Source organism: Etheostoma spectabile, chromosome 7 (genome assembly GCF_008692095.1).
Source record: "Etheostoma spectabile isolate EspeVRDwgs_2016 chromosome 7, UIUC_Espe_1.0, whole genome shotgun sequence".
In the NCBI taxonomy this organism is placed as follows: domain Eukaryota; kingdom Metazoa; phylum Chordata; class Actinopteri; order Perciformes; family Percidae; genus Etheostoma; species Etheostoma spectabile.
In genome coordinates, this window is record NC_045739.1 from 18,302,332 (window position 1) to 18,320,627 (window position 18,296).

Consider the following 18,296-nt stretch of genomic DNA (forward strand, 5'->3'; position numbering starts at 1 on the left):
TTACATTTTCATCTTTCTTACAGCAAATATTAGCCTACCTGTTTCTAGTATGTTCTACTGTGGCAAGCAAAAGAACACTATAATGGTTATAGAAAGCATGGCTAAACTTTTATTTTTTGGGTCTATTATTTCCTAGTCTCGCCTTGCCAACCCTTTCTCCACAGCGCTGTAGAGGAGGGTCTGGCGAGTCCACACAGCATTCTGGGATGGGTGAAAAACCTGCCGTGGTTTATTGACATTTCCTCAAACCAATCACAATTGTCTTGAGTGGCACTAAGCACCAGGCAGAGCCACAATGCTGCCTCAAAATAAATTTTTGGAAAGAACTTATTTTGGTGGAACATCTGTACGTTCAAAAGTTGTTTTAGTTGTGAAACAGAAAACTCAGAAAAACAGATTGGACAGATAGTCTAGCTAGCTGTCTCGATTTCTATCTCCAGGGATCTGAGGAGCAGTTAACCATAGTACTCTGATTTCTTTAAGGTCTGACATAGCACCCTCATAACCTTTCCAAATTACTTAAAGCTGGAAGGCTCAGTGTTTACTACACACTGGCTTCTACTTGTTGGAGTAGTAAAATAACGTTAACTTTATTCCAAAGATATCCAAGATTGTGGTGGTACATGTTTTTCACTAAAAGAGCATATTTTCCGCCAGAATAAAGAAAAAATATTTACTGTATATTCCTGGGAGGTGCGGCCAATTCATGATGCATCATTCAGAAAAAGAACGCACACCACACTGTGCGTTATTTTTCTACACCTGCACTTTATGTGTTATTCTCTAATACTGCACACCTTATTGTAGATTACCCCTCATATGAAAATATGGGGCAACTTTTGCGGGGTAATACACAGCTGTAATAATGCATTAGACAGTACATTATAATGCATCATACACATGGGCTTCATAGAAAATGTTACCCAGTTTCATTTGAGTCTTCACAAGAAAAGTTTGTTCTTTTATAGTTGTTCCAGTTTTTCTTGGATACCCTTGCTGTGTCCCTGTTAGAAAAATAATTGGCTTGTAGTATTGCAGTTTTCAAGTGAAGCCTCTTTCAAATCAAGGACAGTGTGACATAAAAGTATAAAATATTAATATATACACATTTGAGGACCACGAAAGGCATTTACAGTCCCTACAATTTGAGGACACTCCCTCAGCTTGGGGCACTAGATAGTCCCTCCACCACCGAGCATCAAAGGTTCAGAGTTAGCGGCTCAGCGCTAGAAGTTGCAGAAACACTCACCCACTGTCAGATGTTGACAATTTTTAGACCAGAAGAGGTCTAGATATTTGTTGTTTATGGTCCTATTAAGATTTTACTAAAATCCAGACATACATACTCTGCCACTGCACTGCAGCAGCAGTTCCAGCATTAGCAGTGGCTTAAATCAAAGGGGCAATGTATTTAAGGTAAGTGCAAATCAAAGAAGTGATAAATAAAAGCAGCATGAAATTAAAAGTATGGAATCAGGTGGAAATTGATATTTTCTCACGACACAGACTACTGTTGACCTGGAAAACACTCACACACACACACCAAATACACACTCTGCAGCTCCTGGGAGCGGACACTCTCTTTATATACTCAAATGCATACATTAAGATGGAGATGTACAGATTTTTTTAGTACAAAGAAATGAAAAAAAGGGTGTAGACATATTAACAGGAACACCTGTACAATAGTATGCAAACTATTGTAATTGCCCTACAAAAAACACAACCACTGTGAAGGTTATTTTTTTAGACTTGAGGATGTTCATTCATCTTGCAGAGCATAGCTTATTAGGTTGTGGTATTTAGATAGTGTTTGATCCTATTTTGTGTTTTTGAAATATGTGGCATTATCGCAACTGGTATTCGTGTTATTGTGTCCACCTCTTGTACTTCTCTCAGAAGAATGCCTCTTGTGCTCCTCCTTTTCTTTACTTACTCTTGGAATGAGACCCACAGAACATAAAATACATTAATTGAATACACAATTTCAAATATATCAAGCATCTGAAATTAGCAAATAGCATGTCCAGCTGGCCAAACCATTTCATATCAAAATATAGTCAATTTAGACAAGGATTTTGAATACATTTAATTACGCATTGATTTTAATTACAGAATTTAACTTATGTGACATACTGCAGATCTGTCCCCAGTTTTAATAATATTTTACCCAATATAAATATCTCTATGTACTAAATACAAGACACGAAAGAAAAGAAAAGGCAAAGCCAGGATTCATCCATGAAGATTTAAATGAGATCCAACATCAAAATCACAAATGCTTCTCTTGCCAGATGTTAAGCTCTGGTCTGGGCGTGTCCCAAAAATATACAAGAATATGAATAATGCATTGAACATGAGTTATTTCACAGTGTATATCTGGATGTGCACGCTCATTCACATACAGGCACACAAGCATGTTTACACATATTCACACATGGACAGATGCAAGCACGCACACATGCATGCACACACGCACCGACAAAGTGTAGACCATTAAAATGAGCCAGGGGTCCCCTTCTGCTAAATGCTCCCAGTGATGTGTACAAGATGCGTGAGGTTCATTGACAAAATCTACTCTTCTCGACTACTGTATGTTGGCACCACATAAAAAACATAAGTTATAAGCTAAGTTGTCCAAAATGTTCACATTTTACCATCATGACCTTCAGTCATTGAGTCGTCTCTGTGACATTCCAATAGAGTTTCATGCTTTTTCACAACGTTCCGTCCTGTGTGTGTGTGTATGCAGAGATTTTGATCCGGCCAAATGAGAGAAAGAATCCAATAGACAATACTGCCTTTATCAACCTCTGTAAAGTCATGACTCTTTAGCAGCGAGCTGTCATTAAAGAAACTTGTCTGTAATATAACCCTGGACGGCTTCATAGCGAGGATAGTAAACAAGATGAAAGGGCCGACTTCTGAAAGACCTTCTGACAAGTCTAAATCTTCAAGGAGCCATCCTCTGCAGACCTGATGTTGAATTCCAAGGACAAAAAAGGTAATGTACTTCAATGAATATTCCACTGCCCGGTTGATAAATGTTCCTCACAAGGATTTTGTTCTATGATGTGTCCACAAATTTGGCTGCGGTGAAGATTTAATGCCAGTGGTGTACCATGCTTTTCATATGAGACTTCTCAGAGTTCTCAGAAGTGTCTGCCAAGAGTCGTTCACTGTGGTGGGTGGAAAAGCTCTGGATTATTACAATTTCTTTTTTTACTGAAGGTCAAACCTGGTGTAAAGTTTGGGAGTCTTGTTGGTATATGGATACAATGTTGTGGTGTAGTGACTGGCCTCCGTTCCTTTTGTAGCATGGATGTCAGTGAATCTGGAATAGAGAAAAAAGAAAAGGAAAAGATCAAAATCACTAGACAGGTGTGAACCATGAACCTTCTTACGTACATATCTAACCTTTTACTTTTAAATCACATTGGTAATCTCACCAGGTCAAATGTAGTTATCATTTCCATAACATTTTACCTAAGACATTTCCAAACTGAATACCACCACACTGACACAAAGCCTACTGCAACACAAAATAAGGTTAAATATGCACATAGAGATTACTGTAAATGTACGTTTGGCTTTCATTTGAGAAAGCTAATACATTTATTATATCACTTACTTATCATTTCATTTACATAAAGAAAAGAAAATCTACTAGAATAAAGGCTTTTTATTTGCTGTACATTTGTGGCCTTCACCTCCTGTGAAATTACGTAACCAATGACTTAATATAGCCAATCACTTGATCAAGAAACCCATTTGAATGATAATAGAACTTTGCAATGAATATGTTATATGGATAAAACCATAAAAGTTAATACATAAATTATTTGTGGTGACAATGGACAAATGTGACACCCTGGACTGCCCATATAAATCATTCAGACACTTAAATATGAGTTGGCAAATCCACATAGAATTGCACAAATTCCCAGGGCTAGCAAATAAATATTTATGACGCCCCCAATTCCCCCTTTCTCCCTGTCCTTGGTAATTGTGCGTGATTCATTTTGTTTTCTTGGTGGAAGAGGGAAAATCAATCTTAGAATATTGGCCAGGGGACACAAAGCATGCAGATTCCAAGTGCTTGTGGTTTTACAGAATGTGAAAGCTTCACAGATACTTAGTCAATGTTCTTGAGAGGGGAATTTAGTTAAATCTTTAGATTTCCTTGTTTTTCAGGGAAAAGAAATGTTTGTGGAAGTAAAGTTAACCTGCCAGCAGAGTTAGGCTAGCCTGCTCCTGAGTTTACCAACTTTCCCTACCAACTTTTATAATCTCACAAAGGGCAGGATTCCAGAACGGCCCATCTGAGCGTTAATTTTCTCAAAGGTGAAACAGGATACTCAGGGCTCAGTTTACACCGATCGCCATTTCTAGCCACTGGGGGACCATAGGCAGGCTGGGGGAACTCATATTAATGTTAAAACCTCATGAAGTGACATTTTCATACCATGAAACCTTTAAGCATTTTGAAAATTCCAAAACCCCTTTTGATTTCCCTTTTTTGCATAATCAAAGTGACTGCATCTTGAGAAATGGGGGATCTCATTTGGTCTTCTCCCGGTCCTGGATTATATTTATTTAAGCTCAGGGGTGAGAACAATACTGGAAAATACATGGGAAATACACACTAATGGCTGAGTTATTCCAGGTCTAAACTACACTAAACTACACCTTCATACAACTTGGAATTAAAGCTTCTTGATCATCAAGATTTCCTGAAGAGTTATTATTTCTGTTTTTACAAGATGCAACAATGAAAATGTATTTAGTTGCTTGAACTGTAAGTTGTAAGTGAGTAAACTGAAGCATGGTTATGCACTTAGCATGCAAATTAAAATATAATATAATATAAAAGACTTACGTACTTGCTGTTTTCTATGCAACCTATGATGGCTCCTTGGGCAAAGGCTGGAAAAGAAAAGTAGAAGGTCAGTATTGGAGGAACAGAGGGCCAGCCTTCACTAACGTTTTACTTTCCCTCTTATTCTTTTACTTTCCCTCAGCACATTGGAGGCATAGCAGCATATGCCCATTTAAAAGCACAGATGGCATGTCTTCCAATTATATCTAAGGCGAGACGATGGAAGCTGAAGGTTATTTTGTTCTCTCCCAGTTTTTATGACCTCTGAGGACGCCGCTTCTCTCCTCGACCACAAAATACGAGCAAGTAATGGCCACCTCATCGTCTGTGTTAACGATTAAGAGACCTTTCCTTTCTTCCATCAATGGCATCACACAGATACAAAATGTTACCACGTTAGCTGTAGGGCAGGGTAATAAACAGTGTTTTACTTTGTTTCTCTGTGAATAACTTCTTGCCTCCTACATTCATCGTAAGAGAAAACATGAAAATATTGTATTTCACTTGACCAAAGGAAGAAAACAGCTCCCCTGCCTTCTTAATATTGGTGAATGAGCCCCTTTTGTGTAGATAATGACTCGGCTAATCATAATCAGGAAGCTAATGGTCTGTTTAGCCAATCAGAGGAACCAAGGCTAAACGGCTGTCTGGGTAGCGCATTGGCATTCCCAGCAGCCACTGCTCTCCTCTCTGCTGTGCAAGGCTTTTTATGCAGCAGCGAGGTGGACTTGGTATTCTGCTGCCCGCCCAGCCTGTCGTCATGCGATCTGTCGCTCTGTCCGCCTGACCGCCCGACCGGCCCTGCTGCTGTCGAAGAAAATCAGTCCTCTGAAGAGGCGCTGATCCATCACACCTCTCCAGCAGCATGTCATCTAAATGCTAAGTACTTCCACTGCATCTTTAAATCAAAACAAGAAAAGAAATGAGCATGGGGGGGGCAAGCTGTTGGAAGGGATAAAAGCTTATAAGGGCAATATAGAATCTGCCGAGCAAACCCTTAGCTTTTTGATAACATTCATTTTCGAGGGAGAGGAATTGTGAGAGAAGAAGAGAAACTGGACGAGAAGGAATGTGCATGATGAACCCAGAGACCTTGTTATCCCTTTAAATTTACAAGGAAGAAAAAAAAAGAATTGATATTGATACACCCAAAAGTTTCCTTCAAAGAAAATAGTATGTTGTCTGATTTCTCTCCACAAACTATCATGAATGTACCTGAGCTGCTTTCCTTCTCTCCCTCGACTCCCTGTCTCAGTCGGACTCCTTGCTATTGATTGGAGAGATTCTTGAAGTCGGTGCTGAGGTGGCAGAAGCGGCCGGCAGTATTAACTGCTCCTACTAATTAAAAGGGTAACAAGGTTTGGCCCCACGGGACAAACTGTGCAAGAGCCAGAGCTGGCTGTTTGCCTGCCTTGCACACCGGTAAACAGTGCTCACCGCCTATGGTGTTTACAAGACAGGAATCCAAGGACATCAAACACATATTCATCTCCCGCTGGCACGAGGGATGAGGGAGATTCACAGATAAGGAGAGAGAATTAAGCGGGAGCACACTAATCAGCGCTTTGCTAATTGCTTATGCTGTGGTGAAATTGAAACATTTGGACCTTGTCTCTGAGCTTGGGGCACCCCTAGTTTCATCACCACTTGTAAACATTGAGCACTGTGCATAAATGATAAAGTTTCACAGTTCAAATAAGGTGCACAGCCTGGATCTTTGAGAGAGTGCCAGCAGAGATTGGCAAAAATATTAAGAGATTCAATTAACTTCCTTCCTTATCATCAACAACATATTTTAGGATCAAAGTGTTTTTTTAGAAACAGTATGCCTCGCATTACACAAATAAAATCCGCCGCCAAGGTAGCAATACAACTTCCAGAAATGTTTGTAGCCAGAAGGGAAAGCCACTGCAGGTAGAGCAGACAGCATGTTTGCTCAATGCTCATGGGAAAACAAAGCAGAGACTGCATATTCAGTGGCACTTCAAGCCGCAAAATTCTCACCAGCAGCCCACCCAGCCATTATGGAGACAGGCGCTGTGCCAGCACTGCAGTAACAAAAAAAATCTTTTCCAGGGTCTCTCCTGATAAGTGGACTCCTCCAGGGCTTAGTTGGATTCATCAACTGGAGACTCATAGTGGTCCCAGTTACTACCATCCACTAGAACTGCGGTTGTTATTAGGCTAACAAGCACAGCTATATCCTACTGAAGACCCTGAGTGCATGGTTCATGTCATGAGTATGAACCTGATGCACAAAAGCATCAGAGCATCAGATTCAGAGTTATCTCAGAGAAACAAAACCAACATTACAGTAGTTACAAAGCCTTGGGTGGTATTTGCTGCTTTATTTCTCAGGGCCAACTACAGAAAAACCAGCATTTATTGTCCAACATTCAAATACTTTACTGAAATAAAATAGTATAAAATAATGTAAAAAATAGTCCATTACAAGAAAGGAAATACTGCATGAAAAATTATACCTTGCAGTGTTTTTCAAAGTTGAAGCACTGTAAAGCTGCATTCATTTTTTTTTTTACACTTGGGGACAGTTGTAGCTAAACATTGACATATTATAATCTGTTAAAGTTATCATGGTTTTGCTTATTCACACATAAAATAGTAGACACAGAACAACATTAGCATTAATTTGGTGTCATGTGTCTGGCAACCTGGTGATTGTTAAGCTACTTAGCTCTGTTTTGGTCTCCACCATGTAGCAGTGCATAATTAGTTTACGTTAAAGTTACATTAAAGGAGGGGGGTTCAACTACGAAAATTTGTAGGGGGTGCTAGCAAGCCACTTTTTCACTCCTATTTACGAAACCTTTAAAATACCATTCTTTTCGCCAGTCCTGATGCATATGCAAATTGTGGTGACTTTTTGAGGCATTGCGCATAATCATAATTCTTTCAGTTGCAATAGGGCCTTCGCCAACTGCCGGTCATCAGTGCTCAGGCCCTAACTATACTACTACTACTACTACTACTATTCATTTAACTAAACATTATGTATACTTGCTTACATGTTTGCTGAGCATTTTTGGATGCATTGTTTTACACTAATTTCTGTAAATTATCATTAGCGCTGCATGATAATGTAGTTTAGGTACATACACATTTGAAAAACATGCATGTAAAGTGTATTTGATTTGTGGTAAACTGGCTAAAACCTACAAAACCGTACTTGCATTAAAGTAAAAAGTATGATCAGCAAAATGTAGTTTCCAAAAAGTACAAATACTGTAGGATGGCACCTTTCACAGACTATTATATGATTACATATGACATTATGGAATTGTTACTCCTGATGAATAAACATGTGAACTGCATTTTGATATTGTATATTTATACATTGATGATGGGTTTAATCTAACAATGCAAACAATGTTTGTCAAATAATAATTGTTGGGTTAAGAAAGCATACTGTCATATGAAAGTTATATTATATTTATATTTATTTATATAGTTATATTTAGTGTGAGTACAATTATATTACCTTTATATCTCTGGAAACGGGTTATGTTTTTAGGTTACATACACATACATTACAACATAAATGGGACAAAAATTTAAAACTGTGGCTGCATCATATAGGCAGCAGCACTAAACATTGAAATAGGATAGGTTAAGTATGCTTGAATGTGTCCAGTCCATTGACAGGCTTTCTGCATAACACAGGGTACAAAAACCCTGTGTTGAAATGTAGCCTATGGCTCTGACAATTTCACACCAACCGAAGCTTGGGACACAAGCATTGTGTGTGGTTAAACTCGCATGGCAGTTCAAAGCCTGGCAATAACAGAACTTTAAATAAGGGAGCAGGGAAATGTAATCATGACGCTTCCTGCCTGTACTGTATGTTCCATAACCCAACACCTATAATAACACAAATAAAAGAGGAGAATGGAAAGGTTGGCTTTCTCTGTTTTTTGAACATTTCTATCAATCCAAACTATTTCAAGATAATTTCTGCATCGTCCATGAGCTATCTCCTCAAGACTGATGATCATGCCACAGAATCCGACAAACAGATGAGCTGAAACCAAAGGAGTGCATTTATCTTTTCCGCTTGATTAATAGAAGATCTGTAAATGAAGGCGAAATAAAGTAGAGTATATTTGCTTATCGAGTGTAACCTCTTGTGTACTCCGGGGCACATATGTTGTTTCAACGTCAGTCGTTTTATGAATGTACATCCAAAGGCAAAGCGGCCAGGCTACAATATGTTATCCCTAAGGATCCAGATAGTGGCTGTCAGACACAATATGACAGGAGTGCCGTCAGTTCACAAAACCGAATATGAGTGAAAGCCTGGAGGTAAGCCAGTAAAACATAAAACATAAGAGCTAGACTTGTGCTCTTTTGTCTGATGTACTGTATGTATCAAAGAAAGAGTGGTGGTGCATTTAAGATTAAGACAGGATGAAAAATAGTTAATTGCAGATGCGCATCTCTCTCAGCAGATAGTGCTGCAAAAAAACTAAACTCTTCTTCTTTCAAACCAACATTCCTCAAATAGATCCATTAGTTGCGCACGCTGGAGCACAGAATTTAATAATTTCAACTACAAATGAAACTGAAAGCCAGCAGAGCATTGAAGGACATGGTGCATAGCATGCATATCTAATATTTAAAAATGCTCTGGTCTCTTTTTTCAATGAAATTTGAAGAGGCAAACATTTCTCTAATGACCTCCAGTTGTGATTTTCTCACTAATATTTCCACACTGCGTTAGAAAGGAGACTATTAATAACACATCCTTTAAATCAGGGCACATTTTTACTATATGTATCCTTCAGAGCCTTCGGCACAAGGAGTTACTATTCAAGAAACAACCTATTTACGTCTCTCATTATGCATTTTATTTAGTCTTAATGAATGCTGCTGGTCACAGAGCTAAAGCACCTGAAAAAAGGAATTCCACTATCATAGACCACCTTTATCTAAAGATGGCATCCCACTGAGAATACAAATTTGTTTGCGCGAGGTTTACAAGGTAGCTGTGTGACAAATACAAGAGCTGTGAAAGAACAAAGGCCAGCAATTTACATAACCTGACAAAATACACTCAAATCATATAAAAGATAAGAGCAAAGGCACACCAGGCTAATGTAACTGCAAATTAGGCTTAAAAGCAAAAGGGTTCTGAAGGACCTCTTGAAAAATATTGTCATTATACAGTATGTCATCAGTGGTATGAGCTGTTCAGATAAAGGTAGAGTTGGTTGAATCAAAAGTCTGAAAAAAATGAAATCACATTTAAAGATAAAAGATTGAGGTGATCTGCAGTAACCACTGCAGTCACGACCAGCAGCATTCAGCTTTTTCAGCCTGTCTTTTGAAAACATTTTCTTCAGTACCAATTGCAGGATTATCATTTTTCTTAAGCACAGAGCCAAGAGTGGTCACAGGTAGTTTAAAGTGCTCATATTATGCTTTTTGTTTTTTCCCTTTCCTTCATTATGTTATATATGTTTTTGTGAACGTTATAGGTTTACAAAGTGAAAAAGTACAAAGTCCACCCCAAAGGGACTTACCATCTTCCAGAGAAAACACCGTTCACTAACTGCTCCAAACAGCTCTATTGTAGTCCAGCCTTTACTTCTGTGACAAACGCTTGTCACTTTGTAACACATGTTATAGTGCTCGCCTAGCTGATAGCAAGGCACGCCCACATTCTCTGCAACTGACTATCTAGCGGTCCTTACCTAGTTATGCGCATGCATAACAACTTCCAAATACAATTATAAACTTGAAAATGAGTACAATATGGGCACTTTAAGGTGCTGTTGTTATACAACCGTCTTTGCAAAATGCTATTATGTGGCACAAACGTGAAGCATATATGAATCACTACATGAAGATTAGTGGTTTAAATATATAACACAGATATTTTTTTCAGGAACAGAACAGCTCTTAAGACAATGAATCAGTAGAGTCATCTCTGTTTCTGGTTGACTAATGTTGTACAGGTATTTGATAAACTGGTTGTGTTGCATCAGCAGTATGCAATATGTATGAGGACTGTTTCATTTTATATATATATATATATATATATATATATATATATATATATACATATATATATATATATATATATATTCTTAAAGCTGTACTTCCATATTGCTCTTTGTAGTTTTTCTTATTTAAAGCTAATGTACTTGCATTTACCACTTACTGTCTGGAGTTTACACCTTCAAGGTTGAAAGCACTTAATTGGAAGTCACTTTGGATAAAAGTGTCAGCTAAATGACATGTACTGTAATGTGATGTAAAACGGGAGTAAATAGTGCATATGTGGGGATTATTTTCAGCAGCTGATTAATAGACATTTAGTCACCTAGTGAGTATTGATGGCTGCAGGATGGTTTATGTAGGATAGACTGAAAATAAACTACAGTATGTGTGTATTTATGGTAATGAAGCGACATGTCACCCAGTGCAACTGTTTTAATAGTCAAGTCAAAATGAGGACTATACTTATTTTATTTTAAGGATAAATTTATTGTTGGTCGTCTTTTCATGGGATTTGTTGTGCAGGATTTTTCCAGTAGGGTTGAAATAATTTAAATTAATTGCAGTTGGAGAAAAAGTGAGATGATGTCACCACATCGTTCCCTTCTATTGATGACACGTTCAGACATTTTCACCAGCAACTCACTTTAAAACCTGATTGTTTTGTGTTCATTCTTACTTGGAAACAACATCCTTTTCCATCCTTTACACTAAATGTACCAAGCCAACCAGAAATCAGTCATCTCTGCTCTCTAACCTCCCCAACTTATCAACAATTGATTTCAGGAAGCTGCACACAAACAGTTGTGTTGCTGACAGAGCTGCGGGTGTGTTGCGTTGCCTTTCAGAAGCGAGCTCATTAGAAGTCTGTCTCTGGTCAGATGGGTTGCTAGCAAAGCAGTGACCATGGTGACACATGATTTTGCTGCCTGGTTGTTTGTTGTTGACATGAAAGCTATAAAAATGTAAGCTTTTATAGCTGAGGTGCAAGCTAATGTTATATAACTACACTGTGGAACTGCATCATCTGTCTGTGCAATTTTATCACCTCTTTCATAAGAGGTGATCATTTCATAACTCTTTCATTACTGGACAGGAACATTTGTGTTGATGCTGGGTAATAAATGCAATTCTTCTTGGTTTTCCCACCACATTTGTAACATTTTCTATTCAAACACCTGCTTCCCTATTTCTCATTAAAAGGTACATATATCAATTCATTTCTCCTTTACAAATCAAGAATGTGTCATATGGCATTCATTCAAAAAGACTGCACTGGTTATGATGTCTTCATGTTTACAGCAGCATTGGCAGGACTACACACACTCCACTACCTTTTTTTACTTTGGCCGACGCTGGAAAAAAGAACATATTGCTGGTGGAGGACCACCAGAGCAGAAAAAAAGATTTTTTTTTTTTACAGAACATGATGCAAGCCTTTCTGGCCCACTGGGTCGTGCTGTGTGTGTATGTATGTGTGTGTGCTGTCCATTTTGCAATTCTCCTTCATTTGGCAAAAATGCCCAACTGCAACTGTTTTGGGTGTCTACAGGCCACACACTAGCTGAACAGTGGCATTTGTCATGTGGGTGTCGGACGATATTTTAACCTAGTGTTTAGCTAGTGTTGTATATTGTCTGAGGGATGAAGTACACATCAAACCTCATTCTGAATATGATTAAATAAGGGTTTCAAGTACTAAGTACTCATAATTTAAGCTCTCTCTAGCCTATGAAGTAACATTTGAAGCCCACAACATAATATTTGTGAGAATAGTCTCTGCTTACCCTGCACTGAAGAAGCATTTCTATGCACAGTTTCAATTTCAGCCCATCACTTGATTAGCAAAGGCTGATAATGGAGCTCAGTAGTGCTCTCAACAGAGCTCTCACTAAGCAGGAAGCAAGTGATGCAATTGCACAACCCTCTTGTTTGCCGGAAAGAATAAAAAACATTTTACTGTTCTGAATTCAGTCTGTCTGTCTTGTCAATTTTCCACCCGAAAGCCATTTCCACCCTTCATAAATTTACACACTAACACACACAACTGTCCTCTTGTATAACCTAACAATTGAAATCCACCCCCTCCTTTCCCCTGTCAAGTGTATGAAACCAACCTCATAACGCCCCGCCCCTCCCGAATTGTGCCTTTCACCTCAGAGAATATTGTATGTAGACCTTTCAGCAGCTCACTAGTGAAGACAAATTGCCAGCTTGTTTGGGGGGGCCTCCAGAGAGTGATTCATATTAATGGATAGCTGGCAGTGGAGAGCAGGCTGCATATGCAAACACCATTAGCAGGTTAGGCTGGAGCGTGTGACCTGGCTGTGCCACCGTGAGCTGCACACACATGAGAACTGGCTGTGGAGAGAAGGCTGTGTTTAAAAAGAGTTGCAGGTGAATGGAAATGTGTGTGTGTGTGTGTGTGTGTGTGTGTGTGTGTGTGTGTGTGTGTGTGTGTGTGTGTGTGTGTGTGTGTGTGTGTGTGTGTGTGTGTGTGTGTGTGTGCGCGCACATGCGTGCATGCGTTTGTGTGCGTGTGTCTTTGTTATTTAATAACCATTCAACACGATTAACCTACAATTAAACAATGCAGTTTATTTGAATTACTATTAGAACCTTTAACAGTTTTGAAGTTTTCAAAGATTTAATATATAATTTGACAGCCAGAGTGCTTTGAAGGTAGTGACTGGAGAGACACCATTTCTGTAAAGGTTTCAGTTGTACCCTCTGCGATACATTGTATTTGGGATTATGTTTTATGACAGGGCGTTCTTGACCACAATGAGTGGAAAAATTTATTAAAAAAGGTCTCATTCATTGACACATTACTTCATGTTTTTTTTCCTTGTACTAGCAGCTTGTAAAACTTACATACATAGTGCTAATGTCCAGCAGGTGGAGCATTGGGCGGTTAAAGGTTAAATGTCATAAACATTGGCACACTGCATTTACAGTTACCAGGTGATTAAGATAGAAAGTGTAAAGCCCTTCGAGCACAAGTGTTGGACAAACTTAAAGGGGAGCTGTGCCATTTTTTTCAGCTTAATTTACCTTAACTGAACAACTTTGGAGTCATTGAAATGATTATATGACTTTTTGGGGGTTGAGTGGTGGCCGTCTCGCTTTCCCCTAGTGCCTGTGAGCGGAAAAATCACCCTTGCAACTTTGGGCCGTTGGGCAGAGTCAGGACGTAGCCTGTGATATCAGGTCCTGCAATGTAACAAAGTGAAGCTGAAGTGAAGCTGATTTTTTTAACACTATTGTCATAGCTGAGCCAACAAAAACGAAGCAGAAAGCTAGGAAAGCATTGTCAGAGGAACAGAGAAAGAGGAAATGGCAGACTGATCAAGCAAGGAGTCAGACACAAGTACATAGACATCCGAGCTTCCAAATATCTATTCCAAAGCTGTAGGGGGAGCGCTATAGAGAAACCTGCAAGCAAAAAGTTAGAAAACCGCAAAGAAATTGCCAAAATTGCATAGCACCCCTTTAACTAGCTATTCTTACAGTAAGTTGGCCATGAATGGGCACTCGAGGAAACGCCATGGGGTTGTATAAATCTGAGGGTTTTATCCCACTGAAAGCATGACTGTGCTTTATCAAAATCATGGAAATTTGAATGCATGATTTCTGGTGCAAAGTTTGTGTTTCTGGCCTGAGGGCGGCTCATAGCGTGTCCAAAATGCAAAGAGTTCCTCCTCTGAGGAGAATAAATGCGCTCAGTAAATCTCATGGCAGGACTGCCTTTAAGATTTTCATATTTCTTCTACATTTTGGACTGATAGTGACACAAGACAAAAGGTCAGAATTCATCCCAAAAGAACCATGAATATTCACAGCAAATTTCATGGACATTCAGTCAGTTTTCATTATGATGTGGACAGTGTTAAATGATAAGTCGAAGAGACCTTTTGGCCTCACAGTGGTGATAGAGAAAAGATTAGTTGGTCACTAAAATTAAGAGTCTAATTCTGGGGGGTGTCACAAACCAAGAACATAGTAATCTGTCTAATAATTGTTGAGATGTCTTTTCTGGACCAAAGTGATGGGCAAATAGATCTGCATCTCCATTCCACTATCAGGGGCAAAATGATCCAGTTTTATTAATTTCAGCCGCACTCAATATAGGAACAGCGTACGCTTGTTGACTGAATCCAACATCCAGTGGCAGTAAAGAAACTGGTGCAAAAACATGACAGTCAGTAGGCAACATTAATTTTTTCTATGTGTCAGAACCATTTAATCAACATTTCATATGCTCTTATCTCATGGTTAGGTTGTAGCTACAGGTTGTGCGCAATAATTGGGCTGCCACTCTTAGTCCACAAAATACAGATCTTAATTGAATCTTCAAGTCATTTTTCACTTTGTTACTTAAGAATTTAATTTGAAAGGCGAGTTCAATACTGGATTCAGATGTCATAAAAATTCCATAGAATCCCAACCCTATGTTTGACCGATTTAAGCAGTATACTATGCATTTTAACAGATGCATGATCTGCCGCCATCAAGTACATTTGTTACTTTATTTTAGTGGCTAACTCCATTTAGGTCAAGCCCACGCACAACAGCATGAATAAGGAGTGCAGCCATTACAAGCTTTCAGAAAACCACATTGTCACTCTGAGTGCTCCTATGTAATTTAATTATTAACATGTGAAGACAGATGCTCTCACAATTAAAACTCCCTTTCTACACTTGAGATACTCGCACAAAGATGTGGACGGACAGAGCTTGGCCAGTGGCCGAATGGCACTATCTCTCCCCTCCCCTTGCTCTCACCCCAAATACTTTCCACGCTCCAGCCTGATCAATCCTCTTTATAGATTTCTCATTTTCATTTATCTTCTAGAACGTGCTATCCCCCCATTTCAGGTCTTACAACAAATACCTCTGGATACCTCCTCTCTTCTGCTGCCAAATCCTCCCTGCCTCCTCAAACAAAAAACAGCAGCATCACTTGTGATTAACTTCTACAGTACAATAAAACTCACCTCAGCAACAGCTAATAAATAATATGCAGTGGAACACATAATCTGCATTTGTTTTTTGTAAATGTATGTACAAAAGCAAAACACTAACCTAAGTGTGCTGTCAGGGTAGATTAGAGCACGATGGGAATGCGTGCATGAAATCTGCCCCAGCTGCCCAGGGCTGCTGGACGGAGGAGGCGGAGGAGCAGCGAGAGGGAGAGTGAGAGAGAGAGAGAGAGAGAGAGAGAGATAAAGAAACAACAAGTGAGGGAGATAAAAGAAAGAGAGAGTGAAAATCAAGAGATCCAGTCACAGGTTGACCTTTGAGCTTGTGTACCTGGCGATGAGGACAGCAGTCTCTCCTGCTCTATCCGTCCTGTCATCTCATGCCAACATCAACATGCTGTATTGTGCTGTTCCACTCGTACCATCTCGGTAAGTTACATCCCTCAAAAAAGCTGGACTTGTGCAGTGCCAACCACTGAACACAAACACAGCGCACACATGCTTGTGGAGCCAGAATTAGAGTCTAACTATAATTGTGCTTAATGGACATTTCAAGCACAGCTTAGCCAATTGGTGGAGCAAGACAGTCACCTGGTGGGAAAAAAAAGTGCCTTTAGAGTTTTTTTGTTTTTCTACTCATGGCTTCCAAACGTTCATAATGAATATTTATAATAATTCTTTCTTTTTAATGACACCAACATCTAAAAGCTCATTGATAAGACATGCTGGCTTTGTGTTTCCTGTGTATTGTGAATCAAATAAAAGTTCATCAAAGAGCAGAGCTTCAATCAGCACTGAAACATTGGAAGCTCTGAGGCATTGGATCCATGTTGCACTGTGAGAGGAGCCTACAGACAACCAGATGACACCATATTGAAGGCTTTAAAAATGTATGTATGTTTTGCATTTATTTAAATCTATCACAAAGTCAGGGAGAGGTCACGGACCGTTGTCTGCTATTATTCTTTTTCTCAGCATGACACCGAAACCTAAAACCTCTGATCTTTTGTTAGAGTAAATTAATCTAATCAGCTGCTCAAGCATCGCATCTGAATCCACATTTTGTCGGTATTAGTTTCACAGTAGATGTTCAAGGTAAAACCTCTGATATTTGGACTGGGTTTGACAGGTTTGTGTGTTTGTTAGGTGAATCAACATTGAATCAAAGTGGGCAGAAAGCTGCTGCTGAACTGCTCATTATTAGTTGAAAATTTCAAGCATGTTGCACTTGGGGCCTCAAAAGATGTCACAGCAGATGATTTCATTTCAGCCCTCTATGGGTTGCTAGTCTTCTCAGGGTCCATAATCAGACACGTGGAATGTAAACAACAGCAAAAATTGGTTCATGACCATTGCATAGTTATATTACATAGTCATACAACTGACCTTTTTTTTTTTATAGATACTGCAGTTGAGCCTTCTTAGCATTCCTAAAATTCTGGTGTATTTAAGCTGGTCCAAGAAGAATTCAGGTTTATCTTGTGAAAAACTTTACCTAAACCTGGGCTCTCGCTTCACATTACATCACACTTATCAGCTTGTGGGGGTTTACCCATGCTAAAATGTTGGCGTGATGCTGTTAAGTGCGTATGGCGTATATTAATGCCATGTCTTGTAAATTACCGTGACAGTCTTGATGCGACCACTGCCCTTGGTGCAAGTCCAGCCAGATCGGTTGAACAGGAGGCTGCAGACCTCGCCCTCCAGGCAGGGAGCCATCTCACACCACTGACGACTCCGCACAATTCGCGCTGAGAGGGCGAAAGACAAGAGGGCAAAGAGGCAAATAAGACAGACAGATTCACAGAGACTTCAAAATGTCAACATGTTCTGGAACAAAAAACAAAACTGTCCATTTTATGCTCACTAGACAGGAAACATCTTCATGTGCTGGTGTGTCTACAAGCCTGTAGTATTTTAATTAGGTTCTTGTTGAACTACCAGGTTTGAATTGCCTGTGGTAGTAACCTTTACAGGCCAGCTGGCGTTCCATAAATTACTCTTCTTCTAATGCTTGCTTTTACTGCAGCTGCAAAGAAAGATTCTTTTTTGTTGTTGTTATTATTTTACCACACTTTCCTCCTGAAAATAGTTTTTTTTGTGTGGTAATTCTAGGTAAAAGGTTCAAGGTTGAAAGTAATGTGTACCATTATGTGTACCATAATGTAACATAATATTTTTGGAATTATTTTACTCACGCTACACTGTACAATTTGCTCTCAAATTTGCACTCAGTGGACAATACACCATATAGCCTACCTGTTAGCTCTCTGGTCTTATCACCATCAAGGCCAGACATATTGTGCAGTATATTGCAAGAATCTTTGCATGCACCAGGAGTGAAAAGAGCATCATAGCAGGTATAGCAAGAGCATGAGCTCATTCTTGATTTGCAGCAATGGCTGAAAAAGCCCTAT

At 39.2% G+C, this 18,296-nt stretch overlaps 1 protein-coding gene across 6 annotated transcripts in view; it reads right to left on the bottom strand.

Moving 5' to 3' along the window:
- Positions 1-1,547: 1,547 nt before the first annotated feature.
- The window catches only part of tafa5l (TAFA chemokine like family member 5, like), a 42,590-nt gene continuing 25,841 nt past the window's right edge, over positions 1,548-18,296 (bottom strand). Inside the window, exons 3-6 of one of the 6 annotated variants that reach the window (XR_004332778.1) lie at positions 17,503-17,630; positions 15,983-16,057; positions 4,884-4,926; positions 1,548-3,334 (exon numbers count right to left, since the gene is read on the bottom strand). Coding sequence is in view for 2 of the 6 variants with exons in the window: in XM_032521291.1 (XP_032377182.1) it covers positions 4,903-4,926; positions 17,503-17,630 (152 nt within the window). In the remaining 4 variants the exon portion in view is untranslated. Of the gene's footprint in view, positions 3,335-4,879; positions 4,927-15,982; positions 16,058-17,502; positions 17,631-18,296 lie in introns of all 6 variants that reach the window. The other 5 variants (XR_004332777.1, XR_004332780.1, XR_004332779.1 and 2 more) reach the window with 5 other exon arrangements.